This window comes from Pseudopipra pipra, chromosome 1 (genome assembly GCF_036250125.1).
Source record: "Pseudopipra pipra isolate bDixPip1 chromosome 1, bDixPip1.hap1, whole genome shotgun sequence".
NCBI lineage: Eukaryota > Metazoa > Chordata > Aves > Passeriformes > Pipridae > Pseudopipra > Pseudopipra pipra.
Window position 1 is genome coordinate 83,849,613 of NC_087549.1, and position 23,635 is coordinate 83,873,247.

At 35.0% G+C, this 23,635-nt stretch overlaps 1 protein-coding gene across 7 annotated transcripts in view; it reads left to right on the plus strand.

The window, feature by feature from the left end:
* Positions 1-23,635, plus strand: part of RELCH (RAB11 binding and LisH domain, coiled-coil and HEAT repeat containing) — an 85,328-nt gene that overhangs the window by 25,350 nt on the left and 36,343 nt on the right. For 3 of the 7 annotated variants that reach the window (XM_064662480.1, XM_064662499.1, XM_064662516.1), the window contains exons 2-10: positions 868-957; positions 8,826-8,897; positions 9,006-9,061; positions 9,155-9,268; positions 10,252-10,455; positions 10,540-10,631; positions 11,091-11,396; positions 15,480-15,555; positions 15,954-16,049. In XM_064662480.1, coding sequence (XP_064518550.1) covers positions 868-957; positions 8,826-8,897; positions 9,006-9,061; positions 9,155-9,268; positions 10,252-10,455; positions 10,540-10,631; positions 11,091-11,396; positions 15,480-15,555; positions 15,954-16,049 — 1,106 coding nt within the window. Of the gene's footprint in view, positions 1-867; positions 958-8,825; positions 8,898-8,984; positions 9,062-9,154; positions 9,269-10,251; positions 10,456-10,539; positions 10,632-11,090; positions 11,397-15,479; positions 15,556-15,953; positions 16,050-23,635 lie in introns of all 7 variants that reach the window. The other 4 variants (XM_064662469.1, XM_064662490.1, XM_064662507.1 and 1 more) reach the window with 2 other exon arrangements.

Here is a 23,635-nt window from a genome sequence, read left to right on the forward strand (position 1 = left end):
AGGAACATGTTCAGTTTATTTTGAGTTCTGTTACTGAGTATTTTATGCATTTTTCTGATAAAAAGGTGAATGTGTGCATCAACAGACTTGAAATTATCAAAATTACATTTTGCTTGATCGTTTTTCTTTCTCCTTCCCCTGAAATGAAAAATGTCAGGATCAGATCAAAACCTTGTGTTTGTTACTGAATTTCTTGAATGTTTTCATTTTTCTTTTTTTAAATTAAGAATTTAATTCTAGAATGCGAATGTTACACCTGCAGTAGCATGAACTGTACTTCCTTTGCTTTTCTTAGGTAATGTTTCTTGGTAAGCGTTGATTAAGTGGGTATATAGTGAAGTTAGTGGCTAGATCAGGAGATGTAGAAAAGTATTTGGTCATGGTAACATGCCTCAAAATACAAAAAATGGGAAAAGGAAGTAGCGTATTTGGGGCAGTTAAAAATTTCTGTAGAATGGGAACAGAACTGCTTGAAACCTGTGGCACAACAGTTTGTACCTCTTTGGTTTCTTGTGAGTGCTCACCTGCATGTCCAAGCCAAGGTCCCTGGCCCTTGTGTAAAAGGGGAAGCGCTACACTACAGTGCTCCTCACCTGCTGCGTACAAGGTAGAAACACCACCTTTTAGGGGGAGCAAAAGTGAATTTCTTACAGGCTGTTCAGTGAACTTGTTGCAATGCTGTATTTTTTGTTCAAATTTTCTGACGTAGTCTTTACTTAGAGACACTTTTAGAAAATGCAGTAAAACTTCAGTCTTGCAGAACTTACTTAGCCTTCAATTTATAATGTGTTGTCTTTCTCTGTCAAAGACAGGCAGCTCTTCAGGGTTATTTCTGATATCTTTTTTTTTTCTTTCCTCCCCTTTAAGATCGCGCTGGAAGCATCAGTACTCTTGATTCCTTAGATTTTGCAAGATACTCTGATGATGGCAATAGGGAAACAGACGAAAGAGTAGCAGGTAAGTTTTCTGTATGATTTAGGAATCTTAGAATGTTAATTTTACTGTTAGACTTGTTTCTAGCATAAGTGTATTTAAATTAACATTTCTGAAGATGACAAGACTTCACTGTAGTGGTTTAACTAGTCACTTGATGATATCATGTTTTAGACATTTCTACTACAATAACTAAATATTCAGTCAGGTGTACTTCTGTACGATTCCAGATATCGCTAGGGTAGAAATAAGCAGTATACTTAAATATTGTGCACAGCTTTTGACAATAGAACTGTATCTTGATATTGTCTACTGACTACTACTCTCTAGCTGAAACATATGCTAAAATATTCTACATAGTATTCTGTGACTACTACGTGGATGATAGATTTCTGATATAAAAATTTCTTTCGAGTCATCTCTCAAATATAGCTTTCATGTAGATCAGTCAAATAAGCATTTCCAAACCCAGAGCGAATTTGGGATTTACTTAGTTCCATAAATCTTTTTTGCTACAAATCTTAACTGTAGTGCTTTTCTCTCCCATTTGATTCTTTGATTGTGTAAGAATGATTTAAGGAAGTGGCTTTATTTGCCTCTTGTTTTGAACTTAGGGGCCTCTGGCACTTTTAATTTCAGGATCTTTTATCTCACCAAAGGCAGAACCTTCTCTCTATATTTGAGATTATTTTAGTAATCTCTTTTGCATGTGAACCGTATTTCTCTAGTCCAGGTTTTTTTCTAAGTTCAGATGTTAAGTTATTCATGGCTTCTGTAGAGAAACCCAATAAAGCTCTCTAGAAACTGCTGCAGAACTCTGTTTACTTCTTGTCACTTAATGCTGTTTAATATCACAAGTACATGAAGGTTGTCGATGCTGGGACTTCTGCTCACGTAGTCAAGCTTTATGAAACCTGAAATAATACAAGCTGCTATGTCTCTGTTCCAATGCTGTTGTCTGTACTCTGAACCACCAGCTTCCTAGCAGAAGCACTGTCATGTTCTTAAGCAACAAAAAGGCTGATGAAACAGTTCTGAAAAGGATCTTGACTCAGAAATTTTTCTCTCTCAGTTAGTCTGAAATGGCAACCAGTATTGAACCAGAGAGAAGAAACAAAAGTGGTAGGAAAATCTAACTTTTCTTACCTGGTCAGTGTTACTGAGTTAAAGGACTGGATTAAATTCATGAACATGAAGCAAATTCAGGTATTTGGTGCTGTGGTCTAGAACTATAGGGACTTAGTCTTCTTCAATTTATATGGAAACTTCCAGATTTTTATTACTAATTACTCTCTTTTTCAATATAAGTAGTCTGTTTCAAGGAGGCAGTAGCTGTAAATACACAATTAATCTTCTAAGCAAATTGCTTTAGGAACCCAAGTGCTTGTGAATTGTGTCCTGGAATACAAGGAAGAAACAAGCAAATTTCCAATACTTTATTTATTTTCATCATCTTAGTAGATTTTCCTGTTTCTAGACAGTATTACTTGTCAATAGTATTACTGAGAGAGCTAGTTTGATCTGTGCTTAGTGCTGTCTTTAGTAACTGAATTGGATTAGACGTGCTTATAGAAAGTATATTCCCAGTCAGAATTGACATCCAGTAGAACCATTAATCTTCTGATGGAACATTAATAACAAAATAATGATTGCTCCCAGTATGAAATGAATATACCCTAAAAATAAATATTAAATTCAATTAAGTAATCCTACAATAGATCAATATTTTGGACAATTACAGTATAGTTGATTGACTGCTGTCATATGTAATCGACAAAGAAATTATATGTCTGGATATTTACATTACATTTCTATGTCCCTTTGGAGATGTTTTTCCCAGAGTTTTCAAAAAGCGTCATAAGAATTTGAACAAAGCAAGACTGGAATATTATTTCTGGATATTCATGAAGACTCAAAGTTTTCCAAAATATCCTATTTCTACTTAAAATTCTGGTTCAGTCATAATTGCTTAAAATATTTTGCCTCAGTTCTGTTTAAAGCAATCTTTCTGAGAAATAAACTTCAGAAAATGGATAAGTATTTAATTTGCGCATGAAAAAATTATGACAGCAGAGGTTTCAAAAACTTTGCATATCTAGTGCCTTCTTAGAACAAACTCTGGCTTATAACTTCTGCTTTTGAAATAGTTCTTAGCTGCAAATGCAATTTGAAACTTAAATGGAAGTCCATTTTGCTTATTTCTTCTCAAATTCTTTCTTTGCTGTGAAGAGCTTTGATGATTAGGAGATAACATTGTAATCTGTTGTGAAAGCTTGAGGCCGTGATCTAATAGCCATATTTTCCTTTTGATAGTTCTCAGAGTGGGGTTTGAGTAGTTTCTTTTTGTAAGCACCCTTCTCATGCTGCTATCTTTGTTTTTTACAGTTTGGACAGAATGCATGATTTCCATATCAATTCACTAGTCAAATGAAAGATAGGACATAAATGCACATCAGTCACTAAATGTAACCCATAAACTGGTTCCAAGTCAAAAGGAATTTAAAATTTATTTCAGTATTTCAAAACTGTTAGCCCAGTTCATTCCATCTGGCATTAGAATCAAAATTTGACATAGAAGTAAACACATTTTGAAGAGTTGGTGTAAACTTTTCTTTTGGGAAGTGTGATCGAAGGAAGCGAAGTGAGTCTCTTCTGTGATGATATGAGCTTGACTAAAAAGATGCAAGTTGAGGATGTAGATAAGCATGAGAAAACTAACTGCACTTTAGAAAACATTCTTCATTATCTATCCAATCCTAATGAAAATGAGAGCTTTCTAACAATTTGGATAATACATTTGTAATCCACTAAGAGTTAAAAAAAAATACTTGCAGCCTTACAGCTTACAATTTACTAGATGGAAATAACTTGTTCTCTAAGATTGATAAGTCTTGAATCTGAACTCATGTATTCAGTGCTTGAAATGCTGCTAAGATAAACTCAGTACTGAAGGATTTATTAGGGTTAAAAAACCTCCTCCAAATACTAATTTTCATAAAACAACGAGGGAATGGAAAACCTGTTCCCTTCCTGTGGAATAGGAATATACCTAACTTGAAGTCAAATACCCACAGCATTTGCTTTAAATAGGTCATCTGACATTCAGTCTAAGGAACTGAATCTTCTGCCACATCTTAAATTGACCATGTGCACAAGTATGCTTGTGATCTAAAACCCCTACTTTCCATAATTCAGAATCCTTATTATTGCTAACTTACCTTTCACACCTACTATTCTAAGAATCTGATAATTTTAAAAACACGTTTTGTTTTTCATGATAATAAAGTTAATTCTCATAGTCAAATTCCATTTCAATCAATTATGCTCTCAGATCTCCCTATGTTAGCATCGATTTCTGGCTAGACTATGTATCTCTGATTAGCAGAATGAAATACTGTCTGTGTCAGGATTTGAAGGGAAGAGACAAGCTCAAAAACCACTTGACTATTTTTGAGAATTTCATTTATCTAGACTTGGGTTCACAGTTTCTGCTTTTTATAGACATTTTTATTTTCTTTTTTTAATGATTACTGTTACTTGTGCACAATCAAAATCAGAGGAAAATCTTAAAAAACAGACAAACAAAAACCAAAAAACCAGAACCCAAAAGGCATCTGTAATACAACAGTCATGTGCTAACACTATGTGTACAGTTTGTTTATCCTGAAAATGGGTTTTGTCTTCCCATTTCCTGTCTCAGGCCCTGTGAAGCAGTTGTAAGCCTCTTGAATTTCGTTCCAGGTTGATGGTCTCCAAGGGTTGAACCTGAAGAAAAGTCTGCTGTAGTTGAGGTTTTCTCTGTATCTGGTCCTGTCTCATTAACTCAAAAGCATTAATGAGGTTGCCGAGTCAAGTGTTGGCTTCCCACTATGGCAACAAGTTCTCCATTATCTTGCTCATGAACTCTCATGCTGGTCTTAAGCTTTGTAGTGTGGTAGTCATATCTCATGCTGTAATGCAACTTTCTGGTTCAGGTCTATTTGTGTTATGTCCTGAAGTGTTTCACAACAACTGTAAATAAGGTTGCTTTTCTTCTTAGTGCTTGTTTCAGGAAAGTGAGACTTTGGACACCTTAAGTCCTGAAGTATGTTTGTGATAGTGGCTTCATTGCTAACTATTGTCAGAGAATTTAAATCTTTTCTGATTGACTCAAAATGTATATACAAATCCATCAAATGTAATGGGATATCATACGTGTTTTAAAGGGCATGATTTAGGACATCTGGAGTTCTACATTTACTTTGCAAGGAGGAAGATCTCAAAATAACAGTTAAGGAACCAACAACAAAGCTTGTAACAGTATGAAAGTTTGAGGAAAACTAGGTAAGCACAGGGGCCCTTGATACTTCAGAGGAGAACTACTTTTAAAAGAAAATGTCTGAATGCCGTCTTGTGGCTTCACAACACAAAACTACCTTTCTCCTGTCGTCTGAAATACTTCATAGTGAAGTATGCAAAAGTCTAACAAGATATTTCATAAGTGAAATGTAAAATTCTGGTTTAATTGGAAATAATACTGCTTATACAAAAGCTAGTATTGAAAAAATTTTAGAAATACTGTTTAATTCTTCAGCTTTTTGGCTTTGCCCCCGCAAGACTGCTGTTCATGTAGATTTCAGCTTGTTCCATCCCAAATCTCAGATTGTTTTTTATAGCTGTCTTCTCAACCTATGATCCAAAAACTTATGAAGTCATTAACAAATATGAGTGAATAGAATAAGATCCTTGAGGAAACTTCACTTTTAAATGTCAAAGCTCAGCAGACAAGCTACTCCTGATATGCACTTCTCTTTTAAGGTGTGTTAGGTTAGCTTCTTGAAAACTGAATCATGTAAAAATGGCTAATCTGAAAATCTTTATCTAATGCCTGGTTGCTCACTTGAAAGATTCACTTTTTGAGTAAGTCTAATTTTTTTTCAGAATGGTAGATGTAGCGATTAGAGTTCTTTTTATAAATAAGAAGCAAGAGATCCATTTCAATTTGTCTCCCCTAAGGCAAGCCAGATTGTTCAGAAATGCCCTTTCCTGGCAGGAAGATAAACTGAGCTCAAGGCTCCAAATTTCTGTTCTCTGCTTTCCTGATGTAGAGGAGTGTCACTTGGGTTCTTTCCAAGGTCATCTGCAGCAAAGCTTTTGTGTATCATTTGAGGAGTGTCTGCTCCTTCACCAGGTGCAATGAGTTCTACATGTTATCAGCTCCCTTGAGCATGAAGTTAAACTTTAGCTGGCTTTATCAATGCTTTTGAAGGTGTAACTTCTCTAAGGTACTACAGCTTCCTAACAGAAGGAGAAGGGGAGACAGATCAGGTTATTATGTTAAAAGTCAGTACTTGATAATGGTTACAAAGAACGGGGTTAGAAGTTGCCTTTTTATTTAAGGGATTTCCAGTGTTGATTTCATTAGTACACACGCTGAGTTAAAAATCATTACAGATTTTGGTAGAAGATCACATTTCAGTATAACTTCTAAAATAAAGACCTTTTTATCATAATTTAACATTTGATTGAAATTATGTTATAGATACTTACAGGTATTTATGCTTATATAACAAAAATACAAACAAAGTTCTTCAAATATAAGCTAAATTTGTGACCGACTCGAAATCATCCAGGTTTGTACGGTGGCAATTATAATGGTGGCATTAGTAAGGCTAGATGAGGTACAACTGTAACAATGCTGTGTTGTAGTAGAGCTGTGTGGCTGCGAAGTGACAGCTTCTCAAATATACCATGTCTAGAATCTGTGTAACAGAAAAACATGCAGCAGAGTCATCTACTTTTAAGGTTGAATGGATAAAGTCCTAATGGCGTCTAAGAATTTTCAGCATCATCACAGTTCACTAAAAATTAATTCTTGCCGTCTGACATGGGTTTGTCTGACATGAGTTTTTTGGCTTTCCACGCCTTCAGACATGTCTTATTCCTATTTTCCTTAATGGGATTTCCTGAGTTTTTATAGTTTGTGTTGTTTTTCTAACTTTTTTTATTATTTATATCATTCTAGTGCAGGGCACTCCTGATCTGCAACTGTTCTGGTCTTTGAAAATATTTTACAAGAGTAAAATGTTAACACATAGTCGTTTCTGTCAGAAAAATTACTCAATTTGAGTTCTTTACAATTTTCAAAAACTAACAAATTAGTAGTTTACAACTTAGAATTGTAACTGTGAATAAGTAACTCAAATGCAAGGAAGTGCTAAAATTAGGTACTTAACTATGAGAGTATTTTCTAACTTTGTTGCACAGAAGTATTTGCAGATCAGCATTGCTGAATACTAGAGAGATTTTACATATTTTATTCATTGTATCCTCAGTTGCGCTTTTGTATTGCTGCAGTAAAATTCTGTGCATCAAACTAGTTATTTTCATGTAGCAAATGTGGTGTACTGTAGTTACTCCTTCAGTTTTTATGGATAATTTGCAAACTGAGTGAATCTTTTTTCCATGCGTGCTAATTATCAAAAGTCTTAGCGACAGATGCTCAAAAGAGGAAACATTTTTATTTGCAACCTTCAGTAGCATTTCATGCAATCTAGAGCCAATGCAGTGATTCTGCAATGCATTGTCCTCTATGTACATGTTTCAAAAGTCCGTGTTAAATTGTTTCCAGGCAGTGATTAAAGGTATCATTGATATTTTCTTATTAGAAGCAGCTACAATGGGGTTTTTTTGCATGGGAATAAGGTAGACAGTAAAATATTCTGAATAGGCTATCTAACAGTTCAGTATTGTAGCTGTCTTGTGCTCATCTTTTCTAGTTAAGTATGAGAGTCCTTCTTTCTGGTAACTGTATATTTTGAGTGTGATTAGATTAATCTGAGAATTAATTAAATGCATGTATTTATCTGGTAATTCCTTAAATGGGTTCCCTTAGATGGTCTAATTGTAAATGGCTATTAAAAGAATATTTGCTCTATGTTTTGCAAAAGTACAGAGTTTTAAAATTTAAGCCACCATACATGACCTCAACATCAAAACACGTGAAACCCCAGTGCAAACAAAGCACCACTGGCCCTTTTTGGAGGAAACACTGGAACATGAGAAACACATAACAGTGACCAGGGGAGTGGAGAGGAGAAGTAGGTGATAGCAGCCGCTAGAATTACATATTTTTGACTCTAAAGCTGACTCTAGATCTTTTAAAGTCTTGTAGAGTCTAGAATCACGATAAACTTTTAAGAATAATGGAGCAAAGGCTTTTTTTGTTTCAGGTTTCTTTATAAGTACTGTAGAAGAGCTGCTTTTTTTGCTTTTTTTTTTTTGGTTGTGCATCTCTTCAATGTATTCAATTGAACGCAAAATCTTAATCAACTCTAGGGTATTCCTAAGACTCTTCTATTTTTAAATAGAGATTTAAAACTACTCTGTTTTGTGCAGTAAAATAAAATATGTTTCAAAATCTCCCCTTTAAACTACAAAAATTTTAGTGTATAACTTTTTCTAGAAGTCTGTAGTCTCAATGGGACAGTACATTCACTTCATGGTTTAAGCTTTGCTACATGGAGACAGCTTCCTCTGCTGACAGCACCTATTTGCTTCCTTTAGATCTGTGCTCTGATTGCCTGTATACTCCCCTTGCCCCAAGAAATCAAAACATTTGACAATATCAGCTCCCAGATACTATCCCAAAACCCTACAGCGAGTCCTTGTCAGACAGCTTGAAATTTTGATTTAGCTAACTTAAGGCCAATGAAACTATGGAAAATCTTCACCAGTTTGCTTTCAGACCAACTCTGCTGCATGTGTTCATAAGTTCCATAAAGATTGCATGCTTTCTGTTTAATACAAACAGTATATTTTTTTTCACACCCATCCTTGCTTTTTATATTTTATTTTTGTTTCCCTTGCCTTGGTTGGATGCCTGTGTATGTTTAATCCAAATCCCTGTCCAGTCCTGGAGTTTGAACTACGGAAAGCCAAGGAGACCATACAGGCCCTTCGAGCCAACCTGACTCAGGCTGCAGGTGGTGTACATAAACCTTTTCTTAAGTCTCTACTTTGAACAATGTAGAAGTAGCTGAGCTCATACTCTATGAGAGAGTAAAATTTAGTTACTTTTTTTTCCTCCCCAGAAAATGAAGTTCCTTTGCAGGAACGAAAAAATTATAAATCAAGTCCTGAAATTCAGGTAGGTGGCTGGTGATAACTGAGCTTTGCATGGACTTTATGACGGGAATAAAGATGAACCAAAGATGTAGTGTATTGTTTTCTTTTTTTCCAGGAGCCAATCAGACCTCTTGAGAAAAGAGCTCTAAACTTCCTAGTTAATGAATTTTTATTGAAGAATAGTTACAAGCTTACATCAATAACATTTTCAGATGAAAATCATGATCAGGTAAAGTTTGCTTGTGATTGGGTTTTTTTTTTTACGTGCTTGCTTGCCATATTCTGATCTTGTCATAAACTCGAGTGAATTAAAATGACTTCTTTTGAGCATGTAGTTCACTTCATATATATATGATTACTCTAAAAGTTAAATATGTTAGTTAGCATTTTCATATATAAAGCTTGGTTTGAAAACACAGCAGTTTGTGGGTATTTTCCCAAAAATTATAGGAAGGAAACAGTGTGTTCTTTAAAGGAAGCAAAACAAGAAGCGAATTACTGTGAGTTATAGGTACCTGTATACTTTCTTGGATTCTGTTGTGACAGATCTGGATCTTAAACATAATCTTTTCCTTAAATCATACTCAGTTGATTTGTGCAGGATATACAATTTACTCATTGTTTGTGATCTGGGCATATATGTGAGTGTACTTAATGACCCTGTGTCATTTAATACAGCACTGAAGAAGCTCTCTGTCATAAGGTGTTATCTTAGATCTTTTCAAACATAACTAAGATGATCGCTCTTATGTCTAATGTTCTAAATGATTCTGCGGTACTGTAACAGTCTGCCTCTGGGAAATTACACCTGTACTTGTGGCTGAAAGGGGAACAAAACCAATACCTCTATCAGTAGAAAGCCTTCTGTCAGCTACACTGGCTTCTGCTAGAATTTGAGCAATGTTGTTTCTGATTCTAAAGAGTGTTCATGTCCTAGAAAAAAGATAAATTGTAATCTGTGTGGTTTTGAAAGGTCCTGTCTTTAGTATGTTACCTAGAGCTGCCTTTAGGATGAAAGTGCATTGCTTCATGAAGTGGATCCTTTCTCTGCTATTGTTTCTTGCTGTTTGGTTTAAGCTTTCATCTGCTTTACTACAATGCAGTCTTGATGTAATTATTTTGCTATTGTATGGCCTGTGGCCAAATGAGGAAAAGAAACAAAAATAAAAGAAAGTATTTTGTATGCTTTAGTTTTTTTTAATTCTTTTGAAGGATTTTGAACTTTGGGATGATGTAGGATTGAACATTCCAAAACCTCCTGACCTGTTACAACTCTACCGTGACTTTGGAAACCATCATGTTACTGCAAAAGATGTGGTGGATGCATCAGTTGGTGTAGAAGACGATGAGTTAGAGGCTGATACTCCTATACTTGGGACCGTCCCTGTATTTGAAACAACACCACAGTCAATAGAAGTAAGACTGTACAGAAGAAATGTTACATCTGTTTGCAATATTACTTTATTGTACTAAACTCTTTTTTTTCTATCTTGTATTTAGCAATGTTTAATAGTGCAAAAATTAGAAGATCAAATCAGTGTGTTAAACAGTGAGAAATGGTCTTTGATGGAACAAATCCAAAGACTTGAGAGGTATGTACTTACCAATCTACTCAACTGCTGACAAATGTTGGATAACTTCTCAGTGTTTTTCTAGCACATATATGGAAACATACAACTTACAGGTATGAAATTACTAGGAATTCTTCAGGGCAGGGCAGTCTTTCCTTTTCAATACATGGTATTTCATTAGAAAAAGGAAGAGACTTCAAACTGATTATATCTATTATTGCCCATATAATTTAATTTTGTAATCAATTTTGTTCTTTCAATGTAACTTCTTTATTTCTTTGAAACATAATCTGATGTATTTTGCATAGGTTTTCTTTTCTCTTAGCTTTGTAACTCCTTAGTACTGTGGTGTGCACATACTGGAGTTGAGGAGGGAGCTCTTTTCAGTACGTTGTCCTTATTTCTGTGCTTCAGTCTTGTGATTTGAACAGCATTCTTATGAAAGCTACAGAAATATTTCATTTGCCTTTTCTTTTCCAGTGAAATAGATCTTCTCAAGAATGAAAACTTTGCTGTGTCAACAGTTTATGGTGTAGCTCCCCATCCTTTAAAACAAGTGCCTCTCACAGTCTCAGAGGACAATGGACGGTACTTGGATATCAAGAGCTCTGAGAATGACAATAAACATGGAAACACCGAGGAAACAAGCCTTGCTTTATCTGCTGAAGTGGACTCAAGGACTTCTAAAGACGATATGCTAAATTCTGTGCCCTGTAAAGAGACAGAGAAACTGTCCTCACGTGCTCCATCGTCTAAAACTGCAGTCCACTTTGATAAACCTAATAGGTTAGTGATAGGTTGTAAACTGGCATGCTATAAATAAAAATCCTTGTAAAGAGATTAGATGTTTTTCTAACAGTAAAATTCTGCCACATGAATAGATCATGTGTGTTTTGAATGCAAGTAAAATACTTACCATACCTCTAGGATACAGTACTGATATTTTTATATTGTTCCTAATCTTTTTAGGAGGGAGTACACATGACAAACCTACAGTTTCAGTATTAAGTTTCAGTGTTTCTTTTTGCCTTCTGCTTGTTTCTAAAACCAGTCCTGTTTGCTGCAGCAAAAAAATAGATAAAATCAGAATAGTGAATGGGAAAACAAGATTCTCTTTTAAGTTATAATTTCATGATTATCTTCTGTTCTGCTTGAAGAGTTGTTTGAAAAAATTTTGTTATTTCTGTGTAGATGTGTATAACTCAGAGTATCTAAGAGAGCAGTACATTTTTATTTATATATTTTTTGAATTATCAGAAAGGGTATCTGATGGCACTCTGCTTTTTTGAGGTTTGATTTTGGGGCAAGTCTTCACTGGGTAGCTATGATTCTTTTAACTAAAATAAGGTATTCATGTGGTGTTATTCCTTGGAGACTGAGTTTGTGTGTCTAAGAGTTCTTGAGAAAGCCTCTCCAATCTATGAAAGTCTTTTTATAGTGAAGAGGGGAAGTGAATTGTTTGTTAAGTGGTAGAATAAACCACTGTGTAGCCATCGGGAGTAACATGTACCACAGACTTAAGGAGGGTATGTACAGCTTTTAATACTACCACTGTGGACAAAGATGTGCAAGTAGATCACCTTACAATCTTATTGTTGCTGTTGCTAGGGAAGCAGGCAGCTATCTTGCTTTGTATTTTGTCAGTTCATGTAGCATTCTTTTGCTGGTGTTGATACTGTAATATGCTTCTAGAAATATCTTCTGTCTGAAAATACCAAGTAGAAATCTGTGTGATGGAATATAAATGCAAGCTGTTGGGGGGGAAGAAAAAGAATAACTATAAAATGGAGTTGCTACCCTTGCTAGTAATTACCTTTTCTTGTAAACTCTTAAGTATCCTGCTTTCTCTGGATTTTCTGAACTTCTTGCACTGACTTTTAGGATCAGGGGCACTTTTTCAGGGATATCAACTTTAGAATTGGACAGGAGGAATGATTTCTGATTTTTGAATACAGTACTTTAGAGTCTCATGACAAATTTCTTCTCTTTTGGTTGAATATACTGGTGTTTAACAGGAAAATAAAACAGCTTAGATTTTTCTGAAGAATGGTCAGTGGTTTGATTTAAGCTTTCCAGAGTTTGTTTTCTTTTTAAATTTCTCTCGTATCTTAGCTGAATATTTAGACTAGGTAATAATCAAGACTTAGATCTCTTGTACATGGATTGCTAAATACTTGTCTGCCTACTTTCATTTGTGGCTTGTTGCAAGTTTGTTTGCTCAGAGTAACGATGAGTGCTGGGTGGCATTAAGTGCATGAATATTAGATTGATGGTGTGGGGATAGTGAGGATGTGTATCAAAATAGGATTAAATCACTGACTGAGGAAGGAACTGCATATTTCCAGTGGGATTTATGACAGTAGAGTCTAGAAGAACACTGTTTGTTTTGCTGCTCACAGCTGTTTTAAATATAACAGCACATGGATTTATTTGAAAAGTGGTTCAATGAAGCCATGAATCCCCATTGAGTTAACTTCAGAAGTCCCTTCAAATGCAGTTCACTGCAGAAATAAGTAATGCCTGTGTAATATGTAGCTATTTTTATACTCTGCTTTGGGCTTAACACCTCAACGAAGGGTCAAAGGAAACCATATTTGATACAAAATTTTATAGAACAGTATGTAGTACTAAATTTTTTTCCTGGATTATGCACTAGGTTTTTAATAACACAGTAATATTTTTCACTAAAAAATACATTATTTGTTAAGTATTTTGAGATCTGTGGAAGAAGCAGCACAATAAAAGTGCTGGATATTTATTGATTTCAACCCAAGGGTGGTTATTCGTAGGAGACAATTACTACAATTTATTCAGAATGTATTAAGAGAGATTAAAAACTAAGTCTCTATCCTAAAAGGCAAGATTGTTACTACTGTATCTAAAGAGTGGATCCTTGGCATAAATCTTGCCCAGATGGGAAGAGAGGATAGAAGAGCAAGTGAGCCTGCTTTGTGTGACTGCACTTAGAGCAGCTGTGCGTGCATGATGGCAAATGAGGACATGGCCATCATTGGAAAAATGCCTCATCTAACAGATTGCAGTAGAAAGCAGTAGCAGCAGTTTAAATAAAGTGCACCACATGTATTTATTCAACTAATTTAAGGTGTTTGGTAATTTGCACCAAATACAAGGTGGTGTCTGTATATAGCAGTCCTGGCTTTTTGAATAAATTCACTCTTGTGGTGATGTTATACAGAATAGAATAGTAACGCTTGGGTTTTGTATTCATCATAGTTTCATATATTTGAACATCTTCACTAGTGGTGTCTTGAAGAGACTTTCCACTGACTTGTATGCAAGAGGCTTGGGTCTTTCATTGTTTCTGTCCAGCATAGCCATCAGGTGCAAGGCTTGCTCCTGTTCTTCTAGTGTAAAAAAACTGTAAAGCCTTTAGTAGAGCCTGTAGATCTGTCAGTCAAGAATATTTTACAGAATAGAGACTAACTTATCGTTTAACAGAAGTTCTTTACAATTGGCTAGCATTTAAGTAGTTTAGTAACTTTTCTAAAATGAACCTTGCACAAAACCAAGCTGACTAGAAGTAAAACATGCTTCCTTCATTGAAATTTAAAATATGGTTTAAAAACCTGTACTGTCAAGAAAGAAACTTGATTCTAAGTAGTAAATATAAAATCTGATCATATTTTCTAAATAGTAAGAGGAGGAAAACTGGTGTATTTATGTGTATCCTTCTAGATTAGTTTAAACAGTTATAAGTAGGAACTTTGATTCTTAAGGTGCTTTTTTGGTTAGCAAAGGTAAAATGTATTTACTATAGTGTTATATTTCAATCTATTAGATAAAAATATATGTCCATGGACATAATTAGATGTGTGTAGGATTTTGTGCACTCAGGTGCATTTTTAAGAGTTCAAAGATGATACCAGTTTCCACATAAGAAATAGGAATTGTGCCTCCTTTCTTAAGCTGATATAGTGTCATTAGAGGATTCAAACAGCAGATGATGATATAGAGTGAGATACTTTTTGTACGTGTTTTGAAAGACAAATGTTGATTTTCCTCTTTAAATATAGCAGCATTAGATTAGCATCTAAGTACAGGCCTCAGATAAGGCAGAGGAAGTTGTTATTATGAGGAAAAATAGGATGCTGATGCTGCTTTGCCTGTGTAGTGTAATGGTCAGTAACAGTTTTCTGAGAACAATTTTGCCGAATTATCCTCTTGGGACAAGGATGTTTTGAGACTGTTATCAGATTTTATATGTATGCTTAACGCTTTGAGTAGCTCGGCTGCATTGGCTGGTGCTGTGTGTGGCCATGAGGCAGTGCTTCTACAGATACACATTGTATGAGGGCTTAGACAGCAATTTAAATTTAATTGTGAGTTTCTGCCTGTGCTTTTGAATCCAACATTTCAATCCCAAAGTGGTGGTTGAGCAATCTCTATATAATGCTGAAGCTTGTAAGATGACTGACTACTCAAATGCTTTTATGCAATGTACAGAATCAGAGCATTAAGCAAAAATAGAAAAAATACTGTTTCTTGTGATTCCTGTGCCCACACCCCTCTGTTTGCATAATTGTGTGCTTCCTCTTGTATTGCTAAAGCTTCCTTTTCTTCCTGCTTTAGTCCTATATTTGTCTGTGCAGCAGTTTGAAAGATGTTACATTTTTCGGAACTAAAAGTAACTTCTTAATTAGGACACACCGGTTTTTTGTCTTGCTACAAACTAAACACCTTGAAAGTCAACAATGATTTTAAACAAAAACTTCTGTATTATGCTTCACTTAAAACATGCTTTCTGAGCCTCATTTTGCCTAGCCGAGTAAACAAGAATGAAAGGACTTGTTTTATCAACTTTCTGATTTATGCTTTTTTTCCCCCACTCCCTTTTTGATGATGTTTCAGGAAATTGTCACCAGCTTTCCATCAAGCACTACTGTCTTTCTGTCGGATGTCAGCAGACAGCCGTTTGGGATCAGAGGTATATTTCCCAGTTGACGTAAACTAAAAGAGCCTTTATTTTGCATGGTAGCAGTAGTTAAACAAGCAATAATTGCTTTGAAACAAGACATGAGCATAGATGGAGAGGTGAATCTATATGCATGAAACTTAAGAAATAAGGATGTGCTTTCAGATTTCAGCTTAAATATGAAACCTAGTGATAGATGTGTAATTACTGGGAAGGTTTGAGTCTCTAGCAGTGGACTCATGCTTTTGAAGTTACTGATAGATCAAAAACTTACAGCTTAATATGTGGGAGTAATTTAAGTATTTTTCTGGTAAGTGGTCAGCCTGCTGTAACCCTTAGTCCTCTGAAAGGATATTTTTCTGTCCCTGTGCTTCTTTTAAAAAATGCAAACAAGCAACTTGGTTTTCTAGGTATCTCGGATTGCAGACAGTGAAAAAAGTGTCATGTTAATGTTGGGACGCTGCCTGCCTCATATTGTTCCTAATGTGCTACTTGCAAAGCGAGAGGTGAGGAACCCTGAAATTTTACATTTTATTTTTATCTGGATGTTTTCTTGTTCATTTTGAAAATGCTGTGTGTCATGTCATGAAAGTCTGTTACTTGCAATCATGTTCTTACTTTTGTGCATGCATCTCTGCTCCTAGAAAATGGTTTTGCACCTCTGTCAGGTGAGTTCAGTAAACCTGCATGGTATCCTAATACTTCTTCCTCTGCTTAAGGCACCCATTAGTGTTCAGCAAGACTGTTACTGTAGGTCCATCCTTTTGTGGTAGCACAGATATTTTTGTTAGAGAAGATCATGTTAATATGCGTTACAAAGAGCAGAGGCTATAAGTTCAAACATTAAATTTGGTTTATTTTGACTATTAATTTTAATAAGGATTAATGTTTGGGTTCTTTTGCAGCACTATATACTTGAACAAAAAAAATATTTTAATGTCTTTTTCTAGAAGCTCCATGTATCAGCCAAGATAAGGTTCATCAAGAATAGTCCTTTGGTCATTTTCTTACAATCTTGCTCATATGTTTTCCTTACTTTTATAATGAAACTAACTAAAAATTATGAAAATGTAATGTGTATTTTGAATGTAACTCAAGATGGTGGTTTGCATAGCCATTCTTGCATAGCATAGGAAAGGAAGACTGGGATTGAAGATGGGGAAAAAAGTGACTGGTTTTGTGTGCTTTGTTGTAAATATTGCACATTACCCATATGTGTGGAAAAAAAACCAAAAAAAACATATCAAACAAAAATTCAGTGGCCTTATAGTTGACACTGAAATAAAGCATTTGAAGTAGCATAGCTTGTTGAGCAAGTTTTAGTCCTTGTTGACAGGACCTACAGTATGGTAGCCTTCGTAGTGTGTTATGCATAAATTCATTGTAAGGCTTTGAAAAATCCTCAAGAAATTTGTACTGATCCTGTAATCTAAAATTTTATACCATACAAGTAATTATTGGTGGTTGACATGGTGAACCTCAGACATGTGCCATGTTTTGAAAGTTCATAAAAGGCTTATTTTTTGCTGAGGGAGTGAGGATGTTAACTGGATGCTCTGGAAATGGTTCTGTTAATAGTCTTTCAGAATAATTCTGTGAATGTTCATGGATCAGTGCTTAATTTCTGATTTCTTATTTATTCCTTTCCTTCCTTCTGCTTGGCAGGATGTGGTATTTTAGCTTCTTTTCAAAGCTTGTAGCATAATCTGTGTAATGCATTTAATATTTGTGGGACCTTTTAGCCTATTTCCTTCTTATTTAGTTTTACAGTTGAAGTTACATATGATTACATGTATTTTTGCCTTAAATGAATTGTCTGTTTCAGTTTACTTGAAAAGCCACAAGTGAGAATTGGGTAACTGAATTGCATGGGATGCTTAATTTTCCAACTATTGAAATTTGCTGTAAAAATACCTGGTTTTACTTGCCACCCCTTGCTATAACTATTGTAATGTTCTTTCAGATGTAGTCCTGGAATTTGAAGGAAAAATTGGGTAGACTATCTGTTAGTATTTATTAATATTGATATTATGAAAAGCTAACCTAAGAACTAGGCTCTCTTCAGCAAGTTATAACTTTGAGTCTTGTCCAAAAACAATGTTGTAATGCAAGTTTTACACAATGTTACAGAGGATTGATGTAAAAATATACCTAAAGATCACTAATTGGAGAAATATGTAACAAGTTCAGATTATAATGCAAAGTGATTGCCAGTCTGCTCTGAAAAGATGAGTGGTAGTATTTAAGATCTTACACTGGCAGTGCATTAGGCATGAGAGTTAAACATGATTTTTTGATGACTCCCTGAAATACCTTTGTTCTTTAAGCATCCATTATGTTGAAATTGGTTGCAAAATCTTAAGCTGAAAATGTTGTGTTATGCATCTTTATTTTGGAGAAACTGAGTTTGCTGAGGTTGACAACGTCTTAGTAGTTATTATCCCTTAGCAGAGATTCAGAAGCCATTTTTCCTATGCTTTTTGCCATCTTAAAGTCAGTAGCAGCCCACCTAACTTGGTAGTAAGTGTTCCAGTAGATACTACAGTTGACACATTTCTGAAATTATTTCTTATTCTTCTGTATTGGTACAACTTTCATATCTGTACTTTAGGTTCCAGTGGAAGGTAAGAAAGAAGGAAAGACACAGTATTGAGTAGGGTGACTGAGGGGATCATTTTAGTTGTTTCTAAAAAAGTGGTTCACCTGGGTAAAATCAATAACACAGGATAATTGCCTGAAATTTAACTACATTGTAAACTGCTTTCTCAACTGTTTTTTACCGCTTAAACGTAAAACACATTTTAAGGTGTAAAAAACCCAAAAGTAAAATCAGCCACCAAAATCTGTCAAGAGGTGTACCATAACAATTCCTTTGGTGAAATTGTAATTAGAGAAAAGCAATCTTTTAAAATTTTTGGGATAACTAATCAGTGCAATACTATTTCTTACCCTTTATAAGATGTAAAAGTCAATGTTTTTTTTGTCAGAAAACAGAAGTAATCCTGTTTGTATGTACAACTTCTACACTCTGCAGTATGTAGTCCTTTAATGGAGTTTTGGCCAGAGTATATTTTTTGGCTTAATATTTTGTTACTCTTGTTCTTAATCAAGAAACACTTAACTTTTAAGTACTTACATCCTTCATCTCATCTATTATTCCAGTGTTAGTCCTGGACATGTAACTTATCCACCATTAGTATCTTCTAAATGACAGTTTCTATTTCACAGAATGTGGTAGAATAGAGAAATTTAAATTAACAATTACAATATTTTCTTTTACTCTGTAAAATTTAGGTTGTGGTAGGCTTCTATAGACTGTGTGTCTGAAAAACAGGAATAGTGTTGACCACAGCCTGTTTGCTGGTCCTTTTTTGGCTTACATGGAGTGTTGGTTTTGGTTTGCAGGGGTTTTTTTTGTTCTGGGGATGAGAGTGCTCCACTAACATCAGACCTAAATTAAAAATTAAGTCCCTTAATTCCCTTCTCTTGGATATGAGGGGGTGGTGTAGTTTTCTTAGAATGAAATAGCTCAGTGTCATAGAGTATCCTTTTTATTTCTAGTGTGAAAGTCTTTCAACACTGTCTTTAAACCTAACATAATTCATGGATGCAAGGAGTTGAATTTGATGTTTATGAACTGAATTGCTAATTGTTACTAGTTGTATCACTAACTTCTATATGCAGGTTTCCAAATAAACAGTAGATATAGACAAAGAAGTTTAAAGTTTTTTCACACCCTTACCTGCATTGATTATTATGTAAAACCATCCCTTTGGGATCTATGATAGGCTTGATTTCGATCCTGGAGTAATAGTCTCATCTCATGCAAGGCAATTAGAGTTGTGATTTTAATATTTATAAGATTAATAGCTCAATATTCTGAGTCATGCACTGATGTTATGATTAAATATTTTTTCACTTTAAAACTCAAAGGATGAATTCTTAACTTCAAATACAGTCTTGCACAAGACAGTCCATATCAGTAGTTTGTTAGTAACTGCAGGTATTTCAGTTGCTGCCAATAAGATTATTTTATTAACTTGTTGTCAGAGGCTAAGTTACATGGCATTGGTTTACAATATAAGCATTTACTATTAAAGGAACACATTAAAAAAATAGATCATAATGTCATCCTGGTTTATACATTGTCACCTATTTGCAGTATTATTACATTAATATTTGAAATAATAAAATACTTTTATTCTAACCTATTGAAGTAACCAGTCTTGACACTTAACACTAATTAAATTTATTCTTTGAGATAATTATTTTGCTAAGGAACACTCGGACAAGAAGACAGTAATTAATGAGTGAAACTATGATGTGGAAGACTTGTTGGAATGCTTAGCAAAAAATAGTTATAATGATGGAAAAAACACAGACAGAAAATTCCTTGCTACCTTCTAAGATGGTCGCTATACGATGCACTTTAAAAAATCCCAGACTTTAATACTTTGTTGTAATACTTTTCATATGCAGGAGGAACCATCTTGCATATAGCTTAGGTGATACTACTTACTATTAAAAAGCCGCTTTCTTTTGTCCATAATGAAGAGCTGCTCCATATGCCCATGTAAATGTTGTCTTTATTGAGAACTTTAATCAACTCAAATAGTGAATCCTCTTCCAAGATAACAGAACATGTTGTTATACGTTAGGAAGACGTTCAGAGATACTATGGTTAGAAAAATGTGGGTTTTTCTTTGGAGAGACCTATGTGCATAGTTACACAGAAGTAGAACAGAGAGAAGACGGGTTGTTTAGGTGCATTAGGCAGTGCATTAGGCAGTGCATTAGGCCAGTTTCATAGCATTGTCTGTCATTCACCTGTTTGTAGGTTATCTCACAGTAAAAATAACTTTTTTCTCTCTGTTATACATCTGGGTACCTTACAGATATAAACTGCCTCAGATATGAATTTGTCCTTTCAGTAGTAGAGGTGAGACCTTTGACACATGATGTCTTATTTCATCAAGTTGCAAGTGCTGACGATGTTATAATGTCAGTCTGCTTGGAATCTAATGAGAAAAGCATATCAAAGTTCTGGTACCACTTCTTCTAGTATAGTCACTGAAGTCACTAGTCACTCCTGTTGACTAACACTAATGTGAACTACCAACATGAATTTTCCAAACTCACATTCCAAACTCGGAGGCAAAAGGGAAAAGAGGGACTTGGGGATGAACAGAATGTTTAGGAAGGATCCCAAATTAAATAGAGGGAGAGTTGTTGGGTTTTTTTGAAACTTATGTTCTTGCTTTATGACTAGCACAAGTGGTATTCCTTCCCAAGGAAGGCAGAGTGTTTCAAAAAGCACTGGAAGCCCTCTCCTTGATTATTAATAAATATTTTAAGTCTCTATAACCATATCGTGAACTTTCCTCTTGAATTTAAACAGCCAAATGTTGGTACTACTGTGTCCTGTTGAAAAATTACTACTTTCTACAGAAATTCTCTGCTGGTTTTGAGAATGAAAAATCTGAGATTTGTTAAACAAATCTACATCTAACACACGACCCTTAGCAGCAGGAAGGAATGAGCTCAAACTGAGCTGTAGGTTGGTCTTTGTTCATCATTGTGCTGCATATCCCAAGAAGAATCTGCCCCTTATAAGTCTTTGAGAGACTTCACTTGATCTGTTTTGTCCATCTGTGAAAGCAGTTTTTTTCTTCTTGTCCCATAGAAAGTCCCCTTCACCTGCAGTTGTACCTTCCCATCCATTAGGTCTATAAGGGAGTACAGAAAACACTGTTCAAGACTTCTCACTATTTCTCCACTCCCCTTAATAGAAGGAACTGTAGAAGCACTGATGCAGCGATGCAGAGAACACTCTCTTCTCCCATAGTATGCATGAGAGAATGTGACCAATGGACAAGAAAATACAGCTAATTCCGTCAGCTATAATAACCAGCTTTCTGCAAGGTAAAGAACCAGCCTTGTATCTGCCCCGTGTCAATGGTGTTAGGTTACTCATTAGCTTTTCAGACACAAGGTAGTAGTTTCTAGGTGAATATTCTGAGGGTTTTTTCCTTTCATGCAGACTCAGCTGGAAAAGACAACTTAAACTTCCTTAAATTCCATAAGAAACTTTAAAAAAAAGCAACTCATGGCACTGTTTTGAAATCTAGCAATAGTTCTGAGTGAGCAGTTGAGATTTTTAAGTAGATATTTGAACATACTGAGAAAGTGAAGTCAATGTGATGGTTTCATCAGATGAAACAAAACCCCCATATATGTCCCATTTCATAGGGTATATTCATTTTAAAAAAGGGTTTTCATAGGAGTGCTTAAGAATACTTGCAAGAGCAATTGGGCAGTGTGAACTTAGGGTAGATTTCAGAAAGTTAGATCTCACTAAAGTAACAGAAGGTTCCTTTTTAAAAGTTTTTTTCAATTAGCTTTATTCTTTATGGTAAAGTTAGGAATTTTGTTGGGTATCTGCAAATTGCAATATGATTTCCTATTTAAAAGATCTTAGCTTAATGTATAAGTAGTGTGATGCGGGTGTGTGTTACTTTTGTAATATTCTTACAAATCTTTTTGAATTAAAGCAGTATTTGCAAGGAGAAAAAAATTCTTCTGTGAAGTACGAAAAAAAAGTTAAACAGATTAACCCCCTGACTTCTCAGAATTTTAAATGGGCAAAAACTGAATTTTAAGTATCCAAAAAAATAACATCTAACGTGCAAATTCTGCAGGGAAAGGAGCTTTCAGCTGAAGAAAGTTTAGTTCTTCGTGCAATGTTTCTTTAATGCAGGTTTTCAGTTCATGCTACTTTGCATTATGCTACACTTACTTAAAAACAACACCCAAAACTGACTCACTTAAAAGTATTAAGAAATAGAAATGTCCAAATTGTTCAAATTTAATTCTCATTTCTCTTTCTATCCTTTTAGATTATTTTTTTAAGCAGCGGGTAGGATATTTCCACATTTATTCCTCTGTCATAAATTCCCTAATCTGTACCATAATTGAGTTAAATATTGCCAAAATATGTACCAGAATCACATAATGTTAAAATAGATTGTGTCTTGGTCAGCTTCAGGGGTGGAAGATAGCACATTGTGTAGAATTCTTGTAAAATGAAAAAGAAGTTTGTCAGGAGTTGACTATCTTAGACACTGTTCTAAAATAGAGTATTGTTTAAACATAGGACTTGCTGTTTAGGAAAAGACAAGTTGTGCAGTGAGGGTGTTGCTACTGGTGTTTACACATGTCCACCTTATTTAACAGGCTTACTCTCAAGAACATTGTAACTAGGTCACTGTGAATGTCTGTAAGAAGAAATTTGCACCTCCTTTCAAAGTCATTACAAATAACCACAGATTTTCCCAGATTTTGTATAATCTCTCCTAGTAGCATTAGATGTGTTTCCCGCTATCACCTGCTTGTTTGTCACAGTTTATTAATTCACAGAAAGCCTCTCTGGTGAGAATGGCTCAAAAGTACATGGCACATGTGCAAGGAAGCGTCCAGATTACCTGTCCGCGTTTGTTTGGGGGTTTTTTTGCAGACACCTGGGCTGTCTTGTTCTTTTCCCTGACTTCCCAGTCTGATGTTTCTGTCCCTAAGATATTAAATCACCTAGAAACTGTGTGGCTTCCAAATTCAGTTGGAATTAAGGCTCATATCAACAAGATCAAGGAAAGGAACTTCCAGACCATGTTTTAGAAACATTTGTTTCTTCTGGGAATGAATACCATGAGCTTTGAAGGCATATTTAGAAAGGAAGAGGTCTAAGCTATTGTGAACATCCTTATATATTCTCTCAATTAATGTTTTACACAGTATTTTCTTTGTAGTTTGTTCCTTAAGGGATTTTTGATCACTCTAAAAAGAAAATTCAGCTTTAGATATTGCCTCTTTATGGAAAAAAAACCCATCAACAAACCTTCAAAAAAATCTGATAGGTCTCAGTCAACACAAAATAGGGGATATCTGTCTGCAGTCACCTTTACCAATGTGTGTTTCTCAATGCTTGCTCAAACTTGTGCACAAAACTGTGTGCATACCTAATTGGAAATTGTAATCTTTAACTCCATGGCATTTTTCCATAGGAGCTTTGTTCCATAGATGTCTGTGGAGCTTGCTT